The sequence below is a fragment of the Bubalus bubalis genome, chromosome 2, assembly GCF_019923935.1.
Source record: "Bubalus bubalis isolate 160015118507 breed Murrah chromosome 2, NDDB_SH_1, whole genome shotgun sequence".
Taxonomy (NCBI): Eukaryota; Metazoa; Chordata; class Mammalia; order Artiodactyla; family Bovidae; genus Bubalus; species Bubalus bubalis.
The window spans coordinates 89,797,604-89,818,296 of record NC_059158.1 but is presented as its reverse complement, the minus strand read 5'-3'; the positions used below and the strand labels follow the sequence as shown (position 1 = coordinate 89,818,296).

General features: G+C 38.3%; 1 protein-coding gene across 5 annotated transcripts in view; it reads left to right on the top strand.

Moving 5' to 3' along the window:
• Window positions 1–20,693, top strand: part of PKP4 (plakophilin 4) — a gene marked incomplete in the record, with an annotated part of 244,819 nt that overhangs the window by 158,415 nt on the left and 65,711 nt on the right. For all 5 annotated transcript variants that reach the window (XM_045164071.1, XM_045164074.1, XM_045164064.1 and 2 more), the window contains 1 exon segment: window positions 10,403–10,437. In XM_045164071.1, the coding sequence (XP_045020006.1) occupies window positions 10,403–10,437 (35 nt within the window).

The following is a 20,693-nucleotide window of genomic DNA, read 5'->3' as shown; positions in this document are numbered from 1 at the left end:
CCTAAAAGATGATGCTGTGAAAGTGCTGCACTCAATATACAGCAAATTTGGAAACCTCAGCAGCCACAAGGCTGGAAAAAGTCAGTTTTCATTCCAGTCCCAAAGAAAAGCAATAATAATGTTCAAACTACCACACAATTGCACTCATCTCACACACTAGCAAAGTAATGCTCAAAATTCTCCAAGCCAGGCTTCAACAGTAAATGAACTGTGGACTTACAGATGGAAATTCAAGCTCGATTTAGAAAAGGCAGAGGAGCCAGAGATCAAATTGCCAACGTCTGCTGGATCATAGAAAAAGCATGAGAGTTCCAGAAAAACATCTACTTCTGCTTTATTGATTATGCCAAGCCTTTGACGTGTGTGTGGATCACAACAAATTGTGAAAAATTCTTCAGGAGATGGGAATACCAGACCACCTGACTTGCTTCCTGAGAAATCTGTATGCAGGTCAAGAAGCAACAGAACTGGACATGGAACAACAGACTGGTTCCAAATTGGGAAAAGATTATGTCAAGGCTGTATATTGTCACCCTGCTTATTTAACTTATATGCAGGATACATCATGTAAAATGCGGGGCTGGAAGAAGCACAAGCTAGAATCAAGATTGCCAGGGGAAATATCAATAACCTCAGATACGCAGATGATATCAACCTTATGGCAGAAAACAAAGAAGAACTAAAGAGCCTCTTGATGAAAGTGAAAGGAGAGAGAAAAAGTTGGCTTAAAAACCAACATTCAGAAAACAAAGATCATGGCATCCAGTCCCATCACTTCATGGCAAATAGATGGGGAAACAGTGAGAGATTTTATTTGGGGGGCTCCAAAATCACTGCAGATGGTGATTGCAGCCATGAAATTAAAAGACACTTGCTCCTTGGAAGGAAAGCTATGTCCAACCTAGGGGGCATAATAAAAAGCAGAGACGTTACTTTGCCAGCAAAGGTCCGTCTAGTCAAAGCTATGGTTTTTCCAGTAGTCATGTATGGATATGAGAGTTGGACTATAAAGAAAGCTGAGCACCGAAGATTGATGCTTTTGAACTGTGGTGTTGGAGAAGACTCTTGAGAGTCCCTTGGACTGCAAGGAGATCCAACCAGTCCATCCTAAAGGAGATCAGTCCTGGGTGTTCATTGGAAGGACTGATGTTGAAGCTGAAACTCCAATACTTTGGCCACCTGATGCGAAAAACTGACTCTTTTGAAAAGACCCTGATGCTGGGAAAGATTGAAGGTGAGAGGAGAAGGGGATGACAGAGGATGAGATGGCTGGAGGCACCACCGGCTCGATGGACATGAGTTTGAATAAGCTCCAGGAATTGGTGATGGACAAGGAAGCCTGGCATGCTGCAGTCCATGGGGTCGCAGAGAGTCAGAAAATACTGAGTGAACTGAACTGAATCAATGTAGTAATTCATAATGTTTAAAGGTTATAGTCCATTTATAGTCATTATAACATACTACCTATATTCCTTGTGTTGCACAATATATCCTCTTGGCTTATTTATTTTATACATAGTTTGTACCTCTTATCCCCTACCCCTATTTTGGTATTCCCCTCATCCCTCTCCCTACTGGTAGCCACTAGTTTGTTGTGTATATCTGTGAATCTGTTTCCATTTTGTTATATTTACTAGTTTGTGTTATTTTTTAGATTTCACATATTAGTAATATCATAGTTTTTGCTTTCTCTGACACATTTCACTTAGGATTGTACCCTCCAAGTCTATCCATGTTGCTGAAAATGGCAAAATTTCATTTTTATGGCTGATTAATATTCTGGGGTGTGTGTATGTGTATGTACACACACAACATCTTCTGTCTACTCGTCTGTCAGTGGATACTTAGGTTGCTTCCATATCTTGGCAATTATAAAGAATGCTGCTATGAACATTGGGGATAAATATATCTTTTAGAATTAGTGATTTTTGTTATTTGGATATATACCCAGGAGTAAATTGCTGGGTCATATGGTGGTTCTATTTTTTCGTTTTTCTTGAAAAACTTCCACAGTGTTTTGCACAGTGGGTGTACTAATTTACATTCACACCAACAATGAACAGAGTTCCTTTTTTTCCACATCTACACCAACGTTTGGTATTTATATCCTTTACTTTGTCAACAAAGATCTGTCTAGTCAAGGCTATGGTTTTTCCAGTAGTCATGTGTGGATATAAGAGTTGGACTGTAAAGAAAGCTGAGTGCAAAAGAATTGATGCTTTTGAACTGTGGTGTTGGAGAAGACTCTTAGAGTCCCTTGAACTACAAAGAGATCCAACCAGTCCATCCTAAAGGAAATCAGTCCTGGGTGTTCATTGGAAGGACTGGTGTTGAAGCTGAAACTCTAGTACTTTTCCATCTGATGCAAAGAACTGACTCATTTGAAAAGACCCTGATGTTGGGAAAGATTGAGGACGGGAGGAGAAGGGGACGACAGAGGATGAGATGGTTGGATGGCATCACCGACTCAATGGACATGAGTTTGGGTAGATTCCTAGAGTTGGTGGTGGACAGGGAGACCTGGCGTGTTGAGGTTCATAGCGTCACAAAGAACCAGACACAACTGAGCGACTGAACTGAACTGGTGATAGCCAATCTGACAAGTATGAAGTGACATCTTATTGTGGTTTTAATTTTCATTTCCCTGATTAACAGTGTTGATCATTGTTTGCTTCTTATCACCATTATATCCCAGCCTCTAACAATGTCTGGCACTCAGTAGATGATCAACAAATACTTGTTGAATGGGTTCATGTAATATTTACAGTAGACATCTTTTCTGTAAGATGTAGAAAAAGCCAAAAATTCCTTTGTAGAATGATTGAAACAATCCTAAAATAACAGGATTAGCCCTAATAATGAGCAACTCAAAAAATTAATATCAGCTATCATTTATTTAGCATTCTACTCAATTGTGGTTGGATGCAAATAGAATTAAGCCACAGTCTTTATCCTCAAGAGAGCCATAATCTGGTAGTGGAAACAGATAAGCAAGTATTGCAGTTACAATCATATGAAAAACAAGAATCAAGGTAGATTAATTGTTAATATAAAGAAGAAGTGATCAACTTTGATCATGCTGATTTTTGAAGAATGATTAGTACTTACCAGAGAGAATGTCATGGAGGGTATGTAGTCTAGACAATGGTACATGCCCATAGTCTATTCATAAGTAAAACAGTTTCTGGTGTATTCCTTCCAGTAATTCCTGTCCACTAATACCAAATGAAGCTTAAGTTTTGACTGTGCTTAACTTTTTGAGCTATTAATAAGGGCTATACATATACTTAAACACATACATGTCTCTGTGTGTAATATAAAATTTCTTAACAACTATTTTTCTAAATAAAACAAAGTGGAATAACTTGGATTGTATCCCAATTCAGTGTGTTTTGGACGAGAAAGTGACAGTGGCCTGCACCTCACTAGTGATGATAGAGCCCCAGTTAGACCAGGGAGAAGGTGAGAAGTGCCGTGATGCAGTTACTGTGTAGCTTCATCAGGCTTTCTCCACTCCACCCTCTCCTGCTGTTTTGCTACTGTCCACTGAAGCTCACGTCAGACACAGTAGAATCCAGGAGGAAATCGAGTACTGACTTATTAACGTTGACCATTTTACAAAGATATTCCTGTTATTATTAAGTGATTAAAAAGTGAAAGTGAACTAGAGTGTTCAATCCATGGGTGTGTATGACATATATATTGTTACATTGTAACACATATACCATTCTGAAATTTGGGTAATTCTGAGTTTCCAGACTGTGTTCTACACATTCTACCCCCAAAATAGCACTAGAAGCCTGAAGCAGCCTGATATGTGAGGAAACTGCAAGTAATTAGAAATGCCTAGAATGTAGGTTTGTGTGGAAAAGGGCAAACTCAAAGAAACCAGGTGGTGGAGGGCCTTCTGCACCATCTGAAGATGTTTGAATCTCTGCCATACTAACCAAGATGCTTGAAATGTATCCTGTATGACTCTGTTGTGCGTTAGCATCAGGAGAATTTCAGATTTGAGTGTTTGAAATATCACCGTAGCAACAGCCTGGAAGAGAGCCTGAAAGGATGAGAAATCAAAGCCAAGCAGACCAGCTAGGAGAGAGCCTGAAAGAATGATCCACCCAAGAGACCATGAGGATGAAAGCCTGAACTGTGTACTTGGTGGTAGCGATGGATTCAGAAGGTGTATGTTTTGAGTGACAGCCGTGTGCCACAAGCTGCTGCAGGTTCTGTAAGTGTATCTGTGAACAAGGCAGGCTTCCCGGCCCTTGTGGGGCTGTCATGAGGGGGTGCGGAGACAGTAGGTAGTCAGTAGAACAGCTCCATGTTCTTCAGTGAGTGACTAGGTGGTGATGATTAGATGGGAATTTATTTGGGGCGGGGGGAAGGGTTTCAGTATGTCAACTACAAAATGTATTATATCCAGTACGCAGCTGGAAATACAGGTCAAGAGTTAAGGAGTGAGGTTTTATCTTTTTTCAGAGGGCCATTTATATTTGGTCTCAGTCATAAACATCAGTCAGAACTTTCAGCTACAAACAGTAGAATCCTCTCTGGCCTGTGTAAGCTAGAAAAGAACTTGTCAGAAGCTGTGAGGTGTTCATCTTCAGAATCTCCGGGAAGGCCAGAGAGCCAGCTTCTGAGTTGGGGATGAGGGGAACAGTGCCCACTGCCTCTCCTGGCCCCCGCTGCTGGCCCCTGCTGCGCCACTGCCGCACTGAGCAGCCTTCTTCTAGACCCTGTCACTGATTGGCCCTCTGGCTGCAAGGGACTGTGAGTGCCTGGTTTTCTGACTCATAACATAGGAAAACATCACTATAAGGGGATTTCAAGGACAGCTATGGGCTTCTCTGGTGGCTTACATGGTAAGAATCCACCTGCAATGGAGGAGACCTGGGTTCGATCCCTGGGTTGTGAAGATCCTGTGGAAGAGGACATGGCAACCCACTTCAGCATTCTTGCCTGGAGAATCTCATGGACAGAGGAGCCTGGTGGGCTACCTGCCTCCTGAAAAATCTTTATTCAGGTCAAGAAGCAACAGTTAGAACCAGACATGGAACAATGGCCTGGTTCCAAATTGGAAAAGCACTACGTCAAGGCTGTAGATCATCACCCTGCTTATTTAACTTCTTGCAGAGTACATCATGCGAAATGCCAGGCTGGATGAAGCACAAGCTGGAATCAAGATTGCTGGGAGAAATATCAATAATCCCAGATATGCAGATGACACCACCCTGGTGGCAGAAAGCAAAGAGAAACTAAAGAGGATCTTGATGAAGGCAAAGAGGAGAGTTAAAAAGATGACTTAAAACTCAACATTCTGAAATCTAAGATCATGGCATCCGGTCCCATCACTTCATGGCAAATAGATGGGGAAACTATGCAAACAGTGAGAGACTTTATTTTCTTGGGCTCCGAAATCACAAGAGATGGTGACTTCAGCCATGAAATTAAAAGACGCTTGCTCCTTGGAAGGAAAGCTTTGACCAACCTAGACAGCATATTAAAAAGCAGAGGCATTACCTTACCAACAAAGGTCCATCTAGTCAAAGTTACGGTTTTTCCAGTCGTCATGTATGGATGTGAGAACTGGACCATAAAGAAGACTGAGCACCAAAGAATTGATGCTTTTCAATTGTGGTGTTGGAGAAGACTCTTGAGAGTCCCTTGGACTGCAAGGAGATCCAACCAGTCCATCCTAAAGGAGATCAGTCCTGAATATTCATTGGAAAGACTTATGCTGAAGCTCCAATACTTTGGCCACCTGATGCAAGGAAGTGACTCTTTTGAAAAGACCCTAATACTGGGAATGATTGAAGGCAGGAGGAGAAGGGGACAACAAAGGATGAGATGGTTGGAGGACATCACCAACTTGATGGACATGAGTTTGAGCAGCTTTGGGAGTGGGTGATGGACAGGGAGGCCTAGTGCACTACAGTCCATGGGTTCACGAAGAATTGGATACAACTGAGTGACTGAACTGAACTGAATGTCTGCAGTAAATATTCAGCAATGGTGTTTTGGGCTCCATTTATGTCTGTGAATGAAAAAAAATACATAATTTCTTAAGTGCACGGAATTTTATAGTGATTTATTGCATTTTCTCATCAATACTGTGATGAAGGCATGATGTCTTTCTTAAAACTAAGATTTTTTTTCTCATTAAAATGAATTGCCTTGATTTATTAATTTGCTGCTGATTTTGCTTTTAACTGTAGTTTGCTGTCTAACCAAACAGTCCCAAACTTATGAATGGATTTCATTCTAGAAGGTTGTTGATAATTAAGTTGTTAGAAATTGTGAATGCATCTTCCCACTGAAACAAAGTTGTCATGGATGATCCCATTCTTGTATTTTAAAATGTTTTCACACTGCAGAGGAGGTTCTTGGCATATTCAGATGAGAAGTGAAAGGGAATGGAATGGAGTCATCCGTGGCCACAGTGCTCTGAGACATGTTGTAGACATTCCTTCCAAGGAGCAAGCGTCTTTTAAGTTGGGGAAATCTTTTTTGGAATAGATGGCTAGAGGGAGAGAGGGAGGAAGGAATACACCTATGTGTCATATGGAGCTGCCTCTAGTTTTATTGTTCCAATAAAAGTGACTTGAAACAGCATTTCAGAACTTCACGTATTTACTGCCTGATCTCTGAATCCCAGAGTGGTGGTTCCGAAAGAAATAGACTATTATGAATAATATATAATGACCAGGATTGTGGAATTAGTGTGAAAGTAATTGGGCTAAATATATAGTCTTCAAAATATACCATGGAATTTTTTATCTTTAATCTTCAATATTAACTTATTTTCCCCGTGATTTTTTTTTATTGTTTGTCTAGAATATGATAGGAGAAAAAGTAATTTTAACTCAGACTTCCCCATGCCTTCACCTCAGTTCAGTTCATGTCGCTCAATCATGTCTGACTCTTTGCGATCCCATGGACTACAGCAAGCCAGACCTCCCTGTCCATCACCCACTCCCAGAGCTTGCTCAAACTCATGTCCATCGAGTCGGTGATGCCGTCCAACCATCTTATCCTCTGTTATCCCCTTCTCCTGCCTTCAGTCTTTCCCAGCATCAGGGTCTTTTCAGATGAGTCAGTTCTTTGCATCAGGTAGCCAAAGTATTGGGAGTTTCAGCTTCAGCATCTGTCCTTCCAATGAATATTTAGGACTGGAATGCCTTACTGTATTTTGATGACCAAAGGTCTTTTCAGCACCAGAAATGCTGCTTGCCTGCTTATTATACAATGAGATTACTGGAACTTCCTACCTAGAGTAGGGGAGAATAATTAGACCTGTTTGAACAAAGTGGTGTTGTTCAGTTGCTAAGTCGTGTCTGACTCTTTGCAGCCCCATGGACTGCAGCACACCAGTCTTCTCTGTCCTTCTGAGTCTTCTCCAGCACCACAATTAGAAAACATCAATTCTTTGGTGCTCAGTCTTCCTTTTGGTCCAGCTCTCACTTCCGTACATAACTAGTGGAAAAAACATAGCTTTTTGCACCTTTGTGAGCAAAGTGATGTCTCTACTTTTTAATACGCCATCTGGGTTTGTCATAGCTTTCCTTCCAAGAGGCAAGCATCTTTTAATTTCTTGGCTATAGTCACTGTCCACAGTGATTTTGGAGCCCAGGAAAATAAAACTATCACTGCTTCCACTTTTCCCCTTTCTATTTGCCATGATGTGATGGGACTGGATACCATGATTTTAGTTTTTTCTAATGTTGAGTTTCAAGCCAGCTTATGAACAAAATAGTAATAATTTACATATACCTGATCCCTCAGAACAATGAAGAACTCAGTATTATTAATACTTTTTTCACAATTTGTGTTACAACCGTATATATTAGGGGCTTCCCAGATGGTACAGTGGTAAGGAATCCACCTGCCAGAGCAGGAAACACAAGACACAAGGGTTTGATCCCTGGGTCAGGAAGATCCCCTGAAGTAGGAAATGGCAACCCACTCCAGTATTCTTGCCTGGAAAATTCCATGGATGGAGGAGTCTGTCAGGCTACAGTAGAGGGGCTTGCAAAGATTTGGACATGACTGCGCGCACACACACACACATTAAACATCTGTGTGCCAGGCACTTGACCTAAAGAGATGCACAGAACAGCCACAACCCTTGCCCAATTTGAGCAGTTAAAATGACATGTAATCTATGATCTAAAATTTCAAAAATAAAAAAAACTTGTAAAGATATTTCATTAAGGTTTATGTAAATTTCAACCAGAAGATAATAGACTTCACCACTCCCAAGACACCTGAGATATATTAAACATTTCTGGTTGGTAGTTTGATTTTAATGTTGACAAAAAATGTGAATATGTCGATAGAAATACAGTTGGGTAATAGCAACTTTGGTGCTTAGAAAGCTAGTTTAGATGATAGGATTAAATGATAATACTCAAGAGAATTGGAATTCAGTTTTGGAAACCACTTTTGAGAATGTGGTAATATCTTCAGGAGCAAGACAAATATGCCATTTATTGATATTTGACCAAATTTTCATCTGTTTTTTCTTCCCATCAGTCCCTTTTGAAATTAGTTAGGAGTACATCAGGTGGAGGATCATGATTGGAGTGCTGAAGATGAGCGTTAACTGATTGACTCTGTTCATTGGGAGCATGTCCCCCTGGTCACAGCTAGTTCAAGGAAGGTCCCAGAATGTGAGCTGCTCGCAGATCACAGGCAAAATTGAACTTTGGGGAGTTCTTACTGAATCTAGAGTTTTTAACCAGCAAGAGTTTCATCAGCCAGTTAATGACTTGGGGAAAATACCAAGGGACTAACATGGATTTAAAATCTTACAACTACAGCTCTGAAAGTATTGTTCTTTGTTTTAGAGTTTCCTTAAGTGCAAAGTCATGTACCTTTTCCTTAAAATTAATAAACACTTCCAAAATACTTCAGTATGTATTTGTTTCTGATTTCTAAATAAAATACAAATGTTTAAAAAGAAAAATCCTTTTAGTTGTAACCCACAGAAAAAACCACTAGCACTTTGATTTTTATTTTTCTGCATTTCTTAGGCATATTGTGTGTGTCTATGTGTGCATGTGTGTGTGTTTAATACAAAAATGGAATCACAAGCTGTTCTATGTAGCACAATGGTAAGAAGCCCTGACTTTGAAATCAAACCATCCTTGGTTTAAATCCCACTTCTTCCATTTACTAATGGAATAAGACTTTGTCCAGTTTTTTAATCTGTGAAATAAAGATAATAAGGCACCTCTTGATTAGGTTGTTGTGAATAATATACAGGAGATAATATATGTGAGGTACTTTAAAATTTAATGAATGCCTAATAATTCAGCCTCTCTTATTGCTTTGTTCTGCTACACTGTCCTCTGAGAACCATGCTTTCCCATATTATTTTAAGGAAGGGGGTGGACAGGGAGGCTCAGATATGTTTTTATGCACTAATTTTTAAAATTGATACTCTATAAACTGGGCTTCCCAGGTGCCTCAGTGGTAAAGAATCCACCTGCCAATGCAGGAGACACAGGAAATGCAGGTTCTATCCCTAAGTGGGAAAGATCCTCTGGAGGAGGACATGGCAACCCAGTCCAGTATTCTTGCTGGAGAATCCCATTGACCAAGGAGCCTGGCGGACTATAGTCATGGGGCTGCAGAGACTTGGACGCGACTGAGCATAGCACTCTATAAACTAAGAAAAATATATAGTTAAAATTTACCCCTAATTTGTAAAACCTTGTGTTTTCATATAAAGATTTATATTTAAATTTTATAAGGCAACATTCAGTAAACTATCCCATTAACTTATATGTCTATTATAGCATCTAAGGCTTTTTTGAAAAGAAGTAAAATTAATAAACTTAATAACAACCTTTTTGGTTCTTTTTAATGTATATGTCGTACAGTGTATGATATATATGTTGTTTTATATGTAGTTTTCATATAAATTATTCCACGTAAAGCAGCATGCTGCTGATGCTGCTAAGTTGCTTCAGTCGTGTCCGACACTGTGCGAGCCATGGACTGCAGCCTGCCAGGCTCCTCCGTCCATGGGATTTTCCAGGCAAGAGTGCTGGAGTGGGTTGCCATCACCTTCTCCGATAAAGCAGCATAGGCCCTCATATAAGTACTATGAAGGTCACAGTTAGCTATGCTATTATATTTGTCTTATTCAAGGAGAATCATACGTCTTTTAATAATTTGCCTTAAGTTCTAAGAAATACAAAATTTGTCCCAGATTGGCATTAGGGGGTTAAATACTCTCTAAAAATTAATTTAGAACAGTCACTTTAAATTTTGTTTGAGGTTTTAATATACTTTTATATAATGTGAAAATTAAATGTTTATATGCAAAACAGATCCACAGTTAAAGTTTACAACAAAGGAAGTAAATGTTACATTTTTTTTCCTTCTTTTTCTCTAGCTCAACTGAGAAGTCATTTCCTTGGAGATCAACAGGTATGAGTTTTTAATCATATAAAAAAATCTTTCTTACGTTTTGCCCAAGCAGAGTGTGCTTTCTAAATTTACTGTCTCTTGATGAGATTAGTCAAGCCAAAACTTTAATAGTGACAATATTGAGCTACTTTGCTTAAAGGTAGTACTTCTTAATATGTTTAATTTTTTAACAAGTTTGAATAGATTTATATATGTCATTTGTAAAGAAATTAAAGGATTGAGCATCAGTATTTTTAATGTCAATTCAATATTTGAATTTTTTTATCATAAAGAAATACAGCGATGCCCTCACACACAGGTTTTTGTATAATCTTGGGAAGTTGGCTAATCGTTTATCTCAGTCAAAGTCTTTCCTTTCACAGTTTTTTTTTTTTTTTCATATTAAAAGAGAAGAGTTGCCTGAAATGTTCATTTTTTTGTACTTAAATGTGGACTACCTGAAAGCTTCTAAAGTAGCCTGGAAGATTCTAATGTAGTCTATATGTTCTTTCTACCTTAAGTTCACCTCATATAAAGGATGAATTACATTAAGGAGAGTGTCTCCCACTTTCACAGATGTTTGATGTCTTCACTCAGTAAATGTTTACTGAGCAGCCTCATCATAAACCATATACTATACACATTGCTGGTTAGATAGTGATGGATTCCACACACACACATGCCTCTTGCCTCTCATGAAGCTTATAATGTGAGGGACAATGCCAGCAACTTATAAATGCTAGATTAGGCCTTGATATCCAAATACTTTGACAGTTTTTAAACAAAGTTTGAATTCAGTAAAACTCAGATCACTAAATGACTGGTATCTGAGTTTATCTGAACCTGATACCAGGATTCTGGTATTATTTATAATGTATACAAGGCTCTTTGCTATTATCTAAAGAAGGTATTCCCAGGAAATGTAGTGTTTTATTCAAAGCATAGATGACGTAGTATGGAGGCTTCACCGGTGGGACAGTTGTAAAGAATCCACCTTCAATGTAGGAGACGCATAAGATACAGGTTTGATCCCTGGGTTGGCAAGATCCCCTGGAGTAGGAAGGGCAACTCACTCCAGTATTCTTGCCTGAGAAATCCCATGGGCAGAAGGAGGAGCCTGGCAGGCTGCAATCCATGGGGTCTCAAAGAGTTGGACATGACCAAGCTACTGAGCACAAAGATGAAGAGATGTGAAAATCTACTTAACAATAAGACTTAAAAACCACAGTTTAATAGTAGGAAAGACATGGCATGAAATAATATGTGGTTAAGTGCCAAGTAAGTATTATGCAGGAAACATTGTCATCAAATGGACAATCCATTTGTGAGATGACTTTGCAGGGCTGAGCCTGGAGCCTGGGGCTTGAGTGGCAGCCCAGCTGCGGAGAGAGTGTTGTCACTGTCGCAGCAGCAGAGACCACAGAAATGTCTCATGGGAACATTTAAAACTGGTTTGGGAGATGATAAGATGTGCAAAGACCACACTGGGCCAAATTAGAGAGATCTGTAAATACCAGGGACTTTGAACTTCCTACAGGTCATGGGCAGCTACTGGAAATCCTTTGAGCAAAAAGTCATTCGATTTAAACATTCCTCAGGAGACATGGCAGTGCTGTGAACTGTTAAAAAGAGATTTGAAGATTTCAGTTTAAAGAAAAATACAGAGTGCATTTGCTACTTAGCTATGGCAGAACTCTACCATTTAATATAAAATTCTCCTATAAGTTCATGTTTAATACTGCATCATTAATTTATTCCAAAAATATTTCTTGAGAGCCTAGTTGGCTTGCACATAGTTGTCACTGTTTAAAACAGATATCCTTGCCCTGTTCAGTGTTTCAGGTCTAGTGGAGATATATAGTTCTATACACTTAAAATTGGGGAGGGGAATTCTTTAAAGAAAAACTACAAGTATATATCATATTTACCCATAGCTCTGTTTTTGGACATTCAGGTGTTTTTCATGGATATAAATAACGTTATGGTAAACATCCTTGTGTATAAAATTATACCTGCAGCTTTGATATACCTTTTAGGCTAGGTTTTCCCAGGGAAGAAAACTATTCAAAGTATATGAACATTTTCAAGGCTTTTTAGATGAATAACCAAGTTGTTTTCCTAGAAGAGTTGTATTTGTTCTCCCTCCCTTTCGGTATATGAGGTTAGTTCTCTCACTCCCTCACTAGTGTCACCATTTATATTTCTAGCTACAAAATATTTCGATATCCTGTCATTGCCCCATTCTCTTGGAATGCTAGCATTTGATAGGCGGAAGTTCTTCTCAGCCCAAGGAAAATAGTTGTATCATTTGGGGCCCAGTCACCCATAGGAGTAACTGTTCCTGGAAGCTGCTGCCATGTCTAGGCCTGCAGGGACCAAGCGCTACGTGGGTTGCCACCAAATTGTAGCAGTGGTGGGAGGTAGAGCAAGGCAGTCTTCTGGCATTGGCTGGAACCGCAAGGGAGATACAGCCTTCCCAGCAGTGCTGCCTAAAGTAGACCCGGAGAAACATCCTGGCTGAAGTAAGCTGGAGGGAGCAGTTGTAGATTTCTAACTACCAAAGCCAGGCAGGCACAGTATGTAATTGTATTGATGTACTCGTAAAGAAAATGAGCTTAGATTATGAAGACACCCAATAGGGAATGACCATCCCTTAGCATCCTTTCTACCTCTCCTCCCAACCAGTGTGTTCACTCAGTTTCAGTCATTTGACCACCTTCTTCCTGGTGGCTCAGAGGGTAAAGCATCTGTCTGCAATGCCAGAGACCCGGGTTTGATTCCTGGGTTGGGAAGATCCCTGGGAGAGGGAAATGGCAACGCACTCCGGTATTCTTGCCTGGAGAATCCCATGGATGGAGGAACCTGGTAGGCTACAGTCCACAAGGTCACAAAGAGTCAGACACGACTGAGAGACTTCACTTTCTTTCTTTCTTCATGATTTACTAATGAATAAAATAGAGATAGATAAAACATTATAGATAATTTGTAAAACATTATATTTATGTTTCATTTAATATATAAATATTGTATAATCTTTTATTTTTATACATATGCCAAATAGCTCACCAAATACTTTAGTGTTTAGGGAAATACAGCTTCAGTAATTTATCTGTCTTCACCACATGCACATTCATAATTCACACCTGATAACTATACTTCATCCCTTACTTAAATCAGAGTATACTCCTGCACAAGTTCATATTCCAACATGGAGGTATTACATTTACTTACCCTCTTTCCTTCTTCAGGGAAACATAACCTTCAAACACAGCAAACACAAATGCTATTTACTTCACTCTATTATTTTAACTCAGAGAAGGCAATGGCACCCCACTCCAGTACTCTTGCCTGGAAAATCCCATGGATGGAGGAGCCTGGTAGGCTGCAGTCCATGGGGTCGCACAGAGTCGGACACGACTGAAGTGACTTAGCAGCAGCAGCAGTATTATTTTAACTACATTAATGTTACTTGTGTGTTTCTTAAGGCATTTCAGTTGTAACCATGGCAATAAGCTATAATGATAAGAGTAGTAATTTGAAATCTGATTATATGAATAAAAGAAATATCTGGTTTGTTTCATAATCCTTTTTCTAAGCAGTTATAGATGCCCTTAAGTTTGATTGTGAGTAAATGGGATGAAATGACAGTTTTGCTGCTACTTTTCCTGTAAAGTTTGTTATCTTCTCTTTACCAGTATGCATGCAGAAATACTGAATGTAATATGAAAATAATCTTGATTTAAAATTTGGTAGTCCCACCCAGAATGAGGTAGAGATGGCTTAAATATAAAATATATTTAAAAAGTCTTTGGTCTATTTTGTCTTTGGCTAGGTCTTGGCAAAAGAAACATCTTTATTCAATTATCTTGGTTTCCTAAATAAAAAGGATCACATGAAAGGATTTAGGATTGGAGGTCTGTTATTGTTCCTCATTTTTCTTTAGTATTTTGAACATTTACTTGACAATTTCTCTACCCTTTATTTTTCTCTTTTTGATATTACAAATTTGACTTGAAAAGATTTTCAGCAACAAAGTGAATTGATAGCAAGGCAATGATTTGATCACTACCAGAAATTGAGACCAACTGCTGAATTTGTTTTTAAATAGCTAACTTACCATAGAGTCATTTTCTAGGGACGAGCTCAAGAGGCCCTAGGCAGAAAAGATTTCCATTTGTGATTCAGTTCAGGATAATCAGCTTGCTTGTTTTTTTCTTGGTTGGTTGGTTGGTTTGGTTGATTTTTAACTCGTACCAGGGATTGTACGGAGAAGGCAATGGCACCCCACTCCAGTACTCTTGCCTGGAAAATCCCATGGACGGAGGAACCTGGAAGGCTGCAGTGGGGTCGCTGAGGGTCGGACATGACTGAGCGATTTCACTTTCACTTTTCACTTTCATGAATTGGAGAAGGAAATGGCAACCCCCTCCAGCGTTCTTGCCTGGAGAATCCCAGGGACGGGGGAGCCTGGTGGGCTGCCGTCTATGGGGTTGCACAGAGTCGGACACGACTGAAGTGACTTAGCAGGGATTGTAGGCTCTTGGAAAGCAAAAAGCCAAAACTTTGAATACTCAGAGAGATAACTTCCCAAAGCATATGGAATAATCACCCATTCTACAACACATTTCTATTTTCCTAGATTGATTGGGAAGCAGTCTTAAGGAGAAGCTCCCCTGGATGTTATAAAGTTGTTTTAAGCATATATACTTTGTTGTTATCTTGCATTTCTGTTGTCCTTCTGTCTTCATTATTCTGTATTTTCTATCTTATCAGCATTATATATCTGCTCTCTAAAAATGTAAATGCACCTCCTCTTCTCTTTTATGCAGAGGAGAGTTATCATTTTCTGTCTGGCTTTGTCTTTTCCATAGCCTTGCATTCCTTATGACCGTGGATTTTGTGAATGTGTTTATGTATACTCTGCTGAAAAGGAGTGAAGGGGGAATGTTGTCTTAGTGTTCCTGTTTCCCCTTTTGTTAATGTGCCATTTTTCCACTCTTCACACCTTCACACCAATGTATGTATTTCTACAGTCTCTTACGTTCCACCAAAATTTGAGGTAGCTTTTAAGAACCTATATAATACAATAGAAAAAAAAAATCCATATTCATAGAAAAAGTATATTAGAATAATAGGTAAAGACCTGAAGAAAGTGAGAATGCAAATTTATGCACAAGTAATTATATTTCTTCACGTTGGAAAATATTATATTATGGAAGGTATCTTCTAAAGGATAAACCTTGGCCTTTCCCTTCTTTTAAGAAATAGCACACCAATTCAGTCATAAAAATAACCAAACACTGTGTACTCTTTGCATGAGAAAGAAGGGCTGTTGAGAAAACGAGGAGGTACTATTGTATAGCACAGGGAACTGTATTCACTATCCTGTGATAAACCAGAATGGAAAAGAATATGAAAAGGAATATACATATGTATAACGGGGTCATTTTGCTGTACTGAAGATATTAACATTGTAAATCGACATTGTAATTCAAGGAAATTTTTTTTAATTTGCTGAAGTATGAAGTGGAAAAAAAAAAAAAAAGACATAGAAACATAAAAGTAGGGTAAATTTCTGGTTGACCAAAAGGCATTAAGGGATTAATAAACTTGGATGGGTCTTTCACTATAAGAAGGAGAGAAACTATGGATGATTCCATTCCATTCATATATTTGATGTTTGACAATACATGTGAAAGAGAAGGAGAAAGATGGTGGTAAAATAGAAATTTTAAGCTGATCAGATTATTTAACTTAGTGCTACATTTATTTGTTGTGGAATATGTACTGAAGTGCCATAATTTTAACATGCCATCCATTTAAACCATTATTGTATAGTATATACAGATATATATATATATATATATTTTTTTTTTTTTACCGTTTTCTTTATACATTTAAATTTTGCTTCTAAAACGGACACAAGTTTTCTTCCACTGGGATGGGTTAAAAAAAAAACCCATAAATACTGAAGATAAAAGATAATTGAGAGACTAGCCCTAGTCAATTTATTTTTCTTTTTTCCTCCATCTGGAGCAAGTAATTTACAACACAAAAAATCATCAGCACATCATGAGACAAGACCAAACTTAAACGAGAACACTTTATGCCTCAGTAGAAATGTACTGAATTTGTAAAGGAGATATAGTAGGAGGTTATATTATACATATTCATAGGCAGAATATTAGATTAGCAATCATGTATAAAGGACTATTATTGAGCTTGAATTTTATGATTTATTATGACTATAAATTGTATAAATGACAAAATTTTGTTTCTGCTTCTCTTCCGAATACCAAGAGGAATATGAATTTCTCTTAATATCAGCCTTGGCGTCCTAAGCTTTTCCTTGCTTATTTTTTCAGGCCTTTTTTAGTAACATAGTCATTATAGTCTTCTTACCACAATTGCAGTGTTGTAGCTTCCTAAACACTACTATGAAGGTTCACTTAGCTTTTTCATGTTTTGTTACAAAAGGCATGCTTTTTTTTTTCTCTTTGAGGAATGTTTCTTACTTAAAATAATAAAAGAATTTGGAGTAAAAGCTAAAAATTTCCCTCATTCCCACATCTACCCATACCATGACCATTGCGCCAAACACCTACAGACACACACACACACACCCCTATACACACACACACACCCCTGTACACACACATACACCTACACACACACACACCTATACACACACACACACAGACACACACATCTACACACACACAGAGTAAATCTGAAAACAAACCAAACTGGTGAGTGTGTGTGTGTGTGTGTAAATATGTACACATCTGCATATGTTTTCTTTTTACTACAGTGAAGATAATATATTATACATTGTTCTGTGACTTTTTTCCTTCACAACATAGTAAAGCCATGCATGTGTTTCTAAAACACTATGTATAAAGGTCTGCCTCCTGTTTAATGGGTGTCTATTGTTTAGAAAATTATATAACCAGTTCCTTTTTAGTGAACAGTTTGTTTTTCCCAGTTTTGCCCTTTGACAAGCAATGGTAAAAATTATCACTGCATATTTGAGTGTCTCTCTTGATCACATTTTTAAGGGTAACTGCCTGGACAAGGGTGTATACATTTCTATTTTGGCAAATAGTGTCAATTTGCCCATGAAAATGCTTAGTGAGATGTGGGAGGGGGAGACTTTTCCTCTACGCTCTTGGGTTAAATAATTGGGGGCCGGTGAATTTAACTGACAATAGACAGATTAATAAGAATAATAAAAACCCTAAGTATTCATATGCATATAAAGCTCACAAAAGTAGTAGTTCCCTAAATGACTAGGGTTAGGGGTTATATGTCTAACTTACTGGAAAGGATGCAGGCAGGAAAGGCTTCTGTAGGGAGAACAAATGGATTTCCGGGAGAACCAACAGGAGATAAGACAGTTTGTGATGATGCTTGTTTATGCAGGTACAAGGTGCAAGTGGTCTCTCCGTTTTTGTTTTTGTTTTGTTTTTTAATTCCATAAAATTCCTCTGGAAGGAATCCATGGCAGCCTCCCTCCCAGAAGTTTTCTGCTCTTAGTGAAATAAGGAAAGCTCCAAAAAACCTTCTTTCTGGTACCTATTGAATCTCAAATAGTTTAGAATAACCTTCATGCAAACCCTCCAGGTCCAAGTTCATCCCCACAAACATATATTCCTACCTTTACCAACTGTTACGCCTATCTGTGCTTCCCTTGTTACCAGTGGTTAGTAACATTTGAAATGTAAATCATCATGATTATTTAAATTTTTAATAATTTATTAGGCTTTTAAGAAAATTGTTTCCAATTTCTCTTTAAGCCTCTGCAGATTAAAGAGGGTAAATTATTTAAAGAAATAATTATTAAATATTCATTGAATCATATTGCCTGGAGACTTCAGCATACCACTGACCACTCTATTATTTGATTAATTCTTATGAAAGTTGGAGTTATGCCTGATCTTAAACTTAATAATTTTGTTACGTTACCTGTCAGCTTTGCTTTCTTCTCTTTTCATATATCTGATACAGTTTTCTGTCAACAAAAATGCAACAACCACTATCAAAACAAGTAAAAAAAAAACTTTTTATCACCACTGGAGGTAATTTTGAGTAACAAATAACCTCACTCCAGAGGTTCCCAAACTTTGGTGCATATTAAAATTGCCTGTGGAGTTGTTAAAATATTATTCCCAGGCCTCCCTACACATGACCAAGTCCTAAAGTGTGGGGCCCAAAGCAGACATCAATGATCTTTTAAGATCCACCTTTAAACACCAGGTGATTCCACTCTGCTGTTTGAGACCCACTGCCTTACTCATAATTAAGTTAATTTACTTACTAGTAATTAAAGAGAAGAATTAAAATTTTATCCTTCCTGTCCTATATGTATTTTTCCCCAGGATCATCCAATAACCCTAGACAGTGTAATAAATACAGAAAAATCAATAAAATTAGAAAATCAGCAATTTACAACCCTTAATGAAATCATTGATTCAAGCAAAGATTATTAATGTATGCAAAAACCTCTATGTTCTTAATCCTAGCTGCACATTAGAATTACCTTGTGAATTTTTTAAAAGTCCTACTATTCAGACCACAACTTAGGCTGAGTGACTTGGCATCTCTGAGTGTGGGACTCAGTCAGCAGTAGTTTCTAAATTCCGCGCCCTATACTTCCACTCCAGGCAACCAGTTGTGTGGTGTGCAACCAAGGGCGAGGATCCTTGCATTAGTACAAAGGAAGGTGGTAAACTTGAAAATACAAACAAGAGGCTGCCACCACTTGAACTGGCTGATTGATCTGAGCAAATATAAAAGTTATGATATGACAGGATGTAAAGTACATGGCACCCTTCGTAAAGTACTCTAACCCATAGAAGCTTGACCTGAAATCTTTTTATCTCTAAATTTCTGCTTACAAGAAAAATTGTAGTTCGAGGTTGTGTAAATGATACCATGAGAAATCCATCAAACAAATTCAGCATGTGGCACATCCTGTGAGTTTATTGCTATGGTTCCAGCAGTGAACCAAGAAAATGAAAATGAAGGAATGGGAAATCCTTTTTAGATTTAAAGGACTTAAAGAACAATCACAAACGCAATCACAAGCAATTCACAAACGTGAACCTTGTTTTAGCCTGACTAGTGCATGCCACTGAAGAAAGACATTTGTGAGACATCAGAAAGATTTTGAATATGAACTCATTATACGGCATTATGGAATAATGGTAGTTTTCTGAAGTCCTTATAGAGCTACAAGTGGAAGTATTGAGAGTTCTGATGATCTCATGTGAGAGAGCTGTTTTAAAATTCTCTAACAGAAGAAAGGGAAAAGATATATGGAGCATGAGAAGTGTGGCGTAATGTAATTATTAAATCTGGGAGGTGGTTAATTATACTTTTCTCTATTTTTATATGTGTTTGAAAGTTTATTTCTAAAAAAATTAAATACAGATTCTGTAAACAAAGGGGTTTAAATTGTACATCAGAATGACATATGTTAAAGCCTGCCAAGTGTTGCCATACTCTGAAGGCAGCTTCTAATAGAAACGAAACCAACTATGAGACAGTGACATGCGCTCTTAGGCAGTGGGTGGTACTTTAAGTTTCCACATAGATGAGATCTTGCTAACATTAAGCAAAACTACCTCTAGCATGCTGGGCATCAGCTTAGAACTCCACATTTGTCACTCTGTGCATGGGTGTTTATGCCACCAAATAAGAATATTAGCATTTTGCTTTAGTCAGTGTATATCTGAATGTTCCCGAGCCAGTTATTCATGATGTATGAACATATCCCTGAGAAGCTTAAATATTTTGAGTTAGTACTTCATGTAAAAATCAAATATCCAGTTTTAGCCTTTAACATTTTATGTTTAATTCAAACATGTCAAATAAATATTTAAATTCTCTCATGCTTTTAGTGATAATGTGAAGAAATATTCTATTAGCTAGCTAAAATAAAATAGAAATTGTCAAGTCAGAAAGCTCCTGTTTTTCCATTACCACTTCCTCAACACACTACTTTGGTGTGTGTGCACATGTTAAGTCACTTCAGTCATGTCTGACTCATTGTGACCCCATGGACTGTAGTCCACCAACCATCTCTGTCCATGGGATTCTCCAGGCAAGAATACTGGAGTGGGTTGCCATGCCCTCCTCCAGGGTGTCTTCCCAACTCAGGGATCGAACCCACGTCTCCTGCGGCTCCTACATTGCAAGCGTATTCTTCACCACTGAGCCACTGGGGAAGCTTAGTTGTTACTTTAGAAAACATTAAAAAGGCTACCATCTATAAC